Source organism: Hyposmocoma kahamanoa, unplaced genomic scaffold (genome assembly GCF_003589595.1).
Source record: "Hyposmocoma kahamanoa isolate Upper Pololo Valley unplaced genomic scaffold, ASM358959v1 88, whole genome shotgun sequence".
Taxonomy (NCBI): domain Eukaryota; kingdom Metazoa; phylum Arthropoda; class Insecta; order Lepidoptera; family Cosmopterigidae; genus Hyposmocoma; species Hyposmocoma kahamanoa.
In genome coordinates, this window is record NW_020654466.1 from 14,272,812 (window position 1) to 14,281,179 (window position 8,368).

Genomic DNA, 8,368 nt, shown 5'->3' on the forward strand with positions numbered 1-8,368 from the left:
CGTAATAGCTCTGTAGTTTACATACGATCGTGTCTTCTGTGATTACTGATTACGCTTGTTCCATGTTTCCTTTGTTCGATACCCGGGCCGGGAGAAATATTTCTATGCCCTACGTTTATTTCTCTCGTGAGTTTGGATGTAATTTGTGGTTGTCTATGTGTGTGTGCATGGTACCCGCGACACAAGGTTTCCCTAGTGCGGGGCTATCTAGAGTGTGTGCGTTCCCATTATCTATTCAGTTTTAATTACTTAACGGAATTATTAAAATCGGAAATTATTGTTCTGTATGAACAAGATTTAGACACTCTTTACATTAATTATTATTACTTAATACTAATTTACACCTATTCAGAGGTTAAAAAAAACAATATTATATGTTCATAGCTAAATAATATTTTATTTTTAATGTGACTCGAACCATGCTTGCTTGATGCAAAGCAATCCCTCATACCGCTAGGCCACGACGGCCTTACTATAGATGGTTGAAATTTGTATTCTGTATTTAAGTAAAAACTATACGTTGAAGAATAAAGTGGGCTTAAAAACTTTCTTACAATGTGATTCACTAATGAGACGACCAGGGAGTTATATCAAAATAAATTTTATGTCTCACAGGTTAAAGATTAAGTTTGTTTAACAATTTTCTCCACGTTTTTGTGCTCAGAACCAGGTCGACGAAGTCGGCTTGGGGGGTCAAGTATTAAAAGACTGCTGTAGATAATTTTTTTTTATTGCTTTGAATGATTTATGCTAAACTTTAATATTAAACTAATGGTTTTGAATAAACAACATGTTTTTCCTCATTTATGAGTTATGTTTCAAGACTATCCCGTTTTTAAAATCCGTAAAATATCGAGTTCTTAGGTTTTCGCGATTGTTACACATAGGAAATGAAACTATTTTTCCGGATTTAAATCGCGTATATTTGTTTTTTCAAACAAACCGACGTTTCGGTACTCGTTTAAGGATAATAGATTCAGGGAATTCATTTCCTATACTTTGTGGTCATGCAGCCATACAGTGAAGTAAGACTTAGTATAACCCATTAGGAACACTACGCAGTAGATTTGAAAGCTTAATACAATAACTTTTATTATGCAGCATTACTTTCTACCATTTAGGATCAAAGTCATCTGAAGTTTTGTCAAATTTTTAGGGCTCCAACATGGCTCCATCATTATAGGAAAAATTATAATACTAATCAACGTCATTATGGACTTGAGAATTCTTCTTCTAGTTGTGAATAATGTAAATGCTTTTTAAACGTCAGTAATTTCCAATCCTTCCAAAATGGATGGAGATAGAAATGAACCAAACAGACTCTAAGTAGAAATTTATTTTCGATTTACACGATCACGAGACCGATAATGAAATAACAAATTGCAGGCATGCAAACTGAACTCAAACGTATACATAGTCCAACAGTACACTGCAGGACATATCGCCGACAGAATGGACTGTGAATATATTGGCCAATGTAGCGCCATTTCAAGTGGGATGTAAATAGACTTTCGTTTCATTAATTTTGAACATTTATGTTAAATATTCAAAATTAAAAACATTAGTACTAATACAAATGAGTCCGTAAAGTTCGATGAATAAATTATTTCTTATTATTATTTTGGTCTTAATTTTTTTATGACTCAATTTGGTACATCACTCAGATCCTTGGTGAAACCCAGTTTTGTATTTGGGCTCACATTATTTTTTAGAAATAATTTAAAGCTGTAGACTAAAAGTAGTTCGTTTCACAGAATAATCTTCACGTTGCTGTTGACTTTATAGATACATGTATACTACCAAATAATGTTATTTATAGGATTACAAGTGTTATGCGGAGTCAATGATGCCGAGTCCAGTTCTCCTGTTATTGCTTTCACTCTCTGCTGCGCTCGCAGCGCCCCCAATACAATATGATGACTATTCCGTAAGTTATTTTTTAATTGTTTTTCATTTTCATTCACGATGACGATTGGTTATAGATATGGTTTTTGAAATAGATGTTTCGAGAACTCAGAAACTAGTACAGGGTTTATGTTCATATGTATCGTACATCAACGACCTTGTTAAAACGATGTTACGAAAAGTTTGAGCTCTACAAATAAGATTGATAAAGAACAAAACAAGTCAGAAAGAGAACAAAATTGGAATGTAGTTTTTAGAAGAAACGGCTAGTACCTTACAGTGGAGTAATATATTAACGCTAATTATAATAAACTTGCGGAGTTGCTTGTGGCGAGATGTTAAAGAGTAGCGACCCCACGACCCAAGATCTCATGGGAAAACACTAACTATCCCTGCCTCTGAATTGTCTTCCTTGGCCGCTTGGAGTAGAGTGCGAGACTTGAGAGTTGCTGGAAAAAGTGTATTACCTCTACACACCTGCAACTATTTACACCGATGTTGATCCATAGCCACATGTCATTTTTTGGGTGCTCCTCTAAATAGTGGCAAGTCAATATTCTCCGAGAACTCGTAACAGTTGATGATTGTCTCATCCCAAAGCTTAGACATCAGTCCATCCAATTTCCATTCATAGCTCAGTTTTCGTTACCATCTCCGAGTGCAATTACTATTGCTGAAGATGATATTACCATGTGTATCGTTACAAATTATAATAAATGCTCAGAGGACCCCATATTCGTTGGACCCATATCCCCAAGCAAGCTATATTTCGAACATTACAGTCGTACACAGGTCACTAATGTAACTAATTCATAAATGTTGTACATACAGGTGGTAATGCCTCAGAAACGAGCAGCTTTGGTCCTGGATAGGCTACTGGTCGCGCTGCAGAAAGCATTGCATGACGTCCCAAGTGCACCGGAGCCACGGTACGACAGGATCGACCGCGACGGCCCAAGGGCCGTGCCGCTTCGTCTTGCTCCTCTGGATTACTCTGATACGGTTAGTCCTAACTTAAGCAAAATTATAAACGTTGTAATATTTGACGGCGTAAGTGCGAGGTATATAAGGGCTGTCAATCCTCTGTTCGAATTTACATTTTTATGCGTGCAATCCGATTTATAAACACAGTATTTTTTCGGTCGTATATCTCCTTGTCTACTTAGGTAAGTGATACCATTTTTCCACAAAGAAGCCTGCTGGTTTGTCTGGTGTCATATTTAGCATATAGAAAGCGAGTAAATAAGCTCAGGGTCTGCTCTGCAGATGCTGAGCGACTTGCCGAAAGGGGGGTCACTGCGCCGCCGGGCCAGCCTCGACGAAGCCCCGCCCTTCAGCAGCATTGAGGAAGACGATGATCTGGTCTCTACCACATTTATATGATTTGTTTTCCATTGGTTTGGTGCGGGTTGCGTTTTTATTTTCTACGCCAAGCCCTTTACCTGTAACGCAGTTTTACTACACATGCGAGAGCAAATATCTTTGAATGTAGCAATTAATTATCTATGGTGATTATATTGATAGCTCGCTTCGCTGAATACCACGTAGGACATGTCGACAAGTATGCGAAGCAGTTACGAGTTAGCAGTTAGAAACTAAATCCGCTTGGTAGGGAAAGGAGTATTTCGCTACTGAAGTTTACTATATACGAGTAATAATACAATATATTATACCATTGACTTACAAATAAATGGACGACGGGTCTAATACAAAAACCACGAAAAAAATGTCCCAAGTCAACCTATTTAAACGTAGTGACGTGTAAAGGAACATGAAAAAGCTAAAACATTGAATTTAAATTGTAATGTCATCGCAGTACTGTCTAATTTTGCTTGCTTCGCTGTCAGTCGAACAAACGAAGACTAAAACGTGAATGACGCTCTGTATACGATTTTAACGCCCTATAAGTTCGGATACTTTTTAGCGCGGACGCGACGTCCATATAATTGTAAGTCAATGTATTATACACAATTTATTAAGTACATACGTAACTAAATTGTACATAATTGTATGTATATTTGCATCGTATACATTCCATTGTTATTAATCTGATTGCCGAAGAATTGTTGTGCCCACACTCGCAAAAGTTTCTGAAATAATAGACCCCCTTGTTGAGTACAGATCTCTTCTAAGGGTTAAAGCCATATACAATTATTTATTACTCCGTTTGCGAATAAACTTTCGTGAGTTGTTACACCCATGTCCGCGTAAAATATTATATCTAACTGCTCGGCACGGATCTCCTCTAAACTCAAACTCAAATATTATGTTTATTTCATAGATAAGTAAATTACACTTGAAATTACTCTTTCGTAGGGCAGATTACCCTGAGAAGAATAAGTACGAAACTCTGGAGGTTGCTCTTTGTAAATATATATTTGTGCAAATTTATCATTTATAAATATATAATAATATAAATATATTTGTAAATATATATTTACAACATTGATTTCAAATATCATTGATCGAGACAACCTGTAAGATCGAAAAGGGTTGATCCATCCATGAACTTATGTTGTCCAAGTACGCAGAAGTTACATATAACCTTTGGTATACATTTTTTGTTCCACTAGATTTTAAACTCGTAGTGGCAAATTTCGAATATCAATCGCATTTTATTATAGAAGCGTATACATTGCTTCTTAAATGAATTTATGTCTTTGTGAAAAAGACTGTCGAGAACACTTTATATTTATTCGTATTAATACGCTACATTTATATTTACGCATCCATAATACGCTATTACAGTGCAATTCCCTGTCTACCGATTTGTTCCATGAACGCCATAACTTGGCCTTTTCAAGGCGAAAGTGAATAGGCACTATGTAATGTAGCTGAGCATGCTCCACATCGTTACTTTCCATCAGGTGAGACGGAAGTCAAATATGCACTTATTTTAACTTAAAAAAATGCTCTTATGGAAACTATGATGAAATTATTTTAATAATAAATTGGTTTGCCAATCCATAACAGTCTGATTAATTAAATTTTTATTAAATTGATATTCAATTATTTTTTGTGAAATTCTTCCACTAGTTTGTTATAATTATTAATACAAAGATCGAACACTCAGAAAAAAAAGCCTGATTAAGTTTATGCTTTTTACTTAACTATTTATAAGTTTTATCATCAATGAATGAAACGGATTCCATCATATATTACTCATAGGGAAAGGTAAGATGAAATTCGATTACACTTATATAGAAAGATCAAACGACTGGAAACATAGCTTTCAAGAGATTATAGCAAATACACTTTTTTTGCACCCCATATATCTTGGCTTTCAAAAAAATTGTATAGAAAGGAAATTTTTATTGCAGTTTTCTTCTTATGTCTTAATATAATTATAGTATTACAAGGACATAATGAAACTTTATTGAATAAGAAATTTGCTAAAAAGAGACATTGTCATTTGTAATAGAGATTATGTAGCATTATGACTATTATACATGAATAACATTAATTAAATCAAACGCTGCTGCGACATACAATTAATCAAGTTTTCCACAAAATCATAAGACAAACCAAGCAACCAGCTCTTTAGTATATACGCTTAGCTTTGAATAGTGAGCATAGTTTTATGTCACAAAATCTAATGCCATAGCGCCCGTCCCCTGCTCCCTGAGACATAAGTTCATAAGTTGACAAGTCCAATATGCCTGTAATTTCACCAGCATCCTTACCCTTCAAAACCGTAACGCAGTAATGCTGACATTACAACTTGGCGGTAGAACTAGGCAAGGTGGCAGTACTTCTCTCGACGAACTCTTTCACAAGGAGCTCTACTGCTACTCAAAGGTTGTTGTATGCGGATAGGTACATCAAGCTAGGCTTTATTGTACTCTGTGGTTTGGATCCATCTTATTGCAGACTTGTATTTAAGGCTAAAGCGTTTGAGGATGTACCGTTATTCGTACTTGGAGTACCAATTTTAGGAGTTCAGTGGCCCAATTATAGACACTGTGTATTAATTTAGTACCCCGGAGTAAATTCCGTTACTCTGGTTCTTAAAGTACAACGAATTTCCTAGTTTCAGACCAGGTAATTGGTGTAGCTCTCTGGGACATTATTACTATTATAAGATAACGAAATTAGAAGCTGGGTGACTACCGACTACTTTCTATGGAATCTTTCATGTTATGGTTGGTACATATGGTACAATCATTTATTTATTTCTATTACACATGTGTGTATTTACTTACGGTGCCGAGACATAGGCGCTCACAAAGGAATACATGCATAAAATCACAGTAGTACAACGGGCAATGGAGCCCACCATGCTCGGCATTTCCCTCATCGAGCGTATACCCAACGTGGAGATACGACAGCGAACAAGGGCCGTAGATGTCGACATGCGAATCGCGAGCCTAAAATGGAGATTGGCAGGACACGTTGCTAGGCGGGACGACGACCGATGGACCAAGGCGGTTACTGAGTGGTACCCGGTAGGAGCGAGACGTCCTTGAGGCAGACCACCTGCTAGATGATCGGACGATATAGTCGGGGTGGCCGGAAGATTGTGGATGAGTTTTGCACAGGACCGATTGAGCTGGCGTGCAAAAGAGGAGGCCTATACTCAGCAGTGGGTGTTAACGGGCTGAGATGATGAAACAAGTATGTCGGTGTTTTGTAGAAAGGGCGTTAGCGGCATTTCGAAATTTTTTTCTGGACAGCATGTTTTAGGTTTTCAAGACTGTTTTGAAATATTTATGTCCTGTTGTAGGAGGACATTGCTTCCCCCGCTCGTATTTGGGGGTCTACACCCGTTCTCGGTCCGACATTCGTCCAAAACAATTTCTGTCAAACAAGTAATAATCGATAAAATAAAAAGACAATGTTAAGTATTCATTCGCATCATGCGTCTTATAATTAGGTCGAGTATTATTTATATGACAGTAATTATTTCATTGTTGCCATTGACCTACCAAAATTGTTGCACTCTATTCTTGTTGTATTATTCTATTTTTAATGAAAATCATGATGTTTTTGGTAACATGATGTTTATTTTTCTTATTAATGCCCACTAGTTTGTTATTATTATTGTTACAAAAGTCAACAAATACAAGTTTTTTTTTTATTATGCCAAGTGAAGGGATGAACAAGATGTGCGCCTGATGGCAAGCGACACTGGTCCATAGGTGTTGCAGTGCCACTCAGAGCTTTAAATCTCAAAGAGGGGCACTGCCACGGCGCGCGTCACGCTGAAATATAAGTTGATAAATCCCATGTGTAATGCTTACATTACTGCTTGGCGGCAGAAATAGGTAAGGGGGCAGTGTTTCCTTGGACGAACTCTTTCACAAGGAGCGCTACTGCTACTAAAGTAAACTTACTCTTGTTGTTTTACATGACCTTTATATGAACTAATTGACGTTTGTTGCAGAATACACTGCAGCGACGCGGCGGAGAAGGGCGCGGGCGCGTCGTGAAATGTTACTTCAACGCTATTACGTGCTTCTAACGCACGCAGCTTAATCTTACAAAAAGTTACTTTGCATAAGGTCATGTGTCGAAAATCCACCATTGTCTAATGTGGCGTTACATGCGTTTAATTGTGCATTTAATAAAACTACTCGTATTATCAAATACATTGATCACTCTTAAAATGAATGAGCCATAAATCAATCAATGTGTACCAAATACATATCTTGTCCTTGAAACTAAATATCATTGCTTTGGTATCATTCTTTTTGAAAACAAAGTTTATATCTCGTGTAAATTCTTATAATGAATTCTAAACAATACATGATATCATATTTATGTGCTTTTTGGTATTGATAAGTAAACTACTATGCAATTTACAATGTATCTAATGTACGCACGCACAAACTAAAGCTCATTTTGTACCTGGTTAAAAAGATCTGTGCCCAACGGTGTAACGTATAACAGTTAATATCCGTTTACGAAATATGTGCATTGTTTAAGCTGAGGTTGCGATCAGATTTTTCGCTGTAGCATGCCTTGCTTATATTTGAATACATTTAGAGAAAAACCAGAGTAAATAAAAATAAATTTTGTTTAACAAAATAATTATGGATTTGCATAATTTATTTCATACTTACTATAAATAACATGATGTTTATTATATAATTTGATTATACATATTTTACGACATGTTGTGCCTTTTCTTAGTTATTTATCATTTAGAGTTACCCCCAAATACAGTTTGCCTAAACAGGTATTTACATCCCTGTGTCTACGTAAGTGAATAGGTATATTTCTAGTTTTTAAGTTAAATTTTTCACAAAAAACGGTAAAACACTGAGAATAAATAGTTTATGGAGAGTCAAAGCTTCCGTTTTCCATATGGAAATGACAGTGTTAAATATTCTGTCAAGAGCAAAAATAGCCCCTTGAGTCGAAAATTACCTGAAAAGTTGCATTTAACTGTCTCTGTGGCCGAACGGTTACCATGCCGGACTGCCACGCAGAGGTCCCAGGTTCGATTCCCGGGCCGGGAGAA

General features: G+C 36.5%; 1 protein-coding gene across 1 annotated transcript; it reads left to right on the plus strand.

Moving 5' to 3' along the window:
* Positions 1-1,843: 1,843 nt before the first annotated feature.
* LOC113236022 lies at positions 1,844-7,880 on the plus strand. Its single transcript, XM_026471957.1, has 4 exons — positions 1,844-1,927; positions 2,737-2,907; positions 3,172-3,267; positions 7,289-7,880. Exons 1-4 carry the CDS (start codon positions 1,844-1,846, stop codon positions 7,364-7,366), a joined length of 429 nt encoding a protein of 142 aa, XP_026327742.1. The 3' UTR covers positions 7,367-7,880.
* The last annotated feature ends 488 nt before the right edge of the window (positions 7,881-8,368 follow it).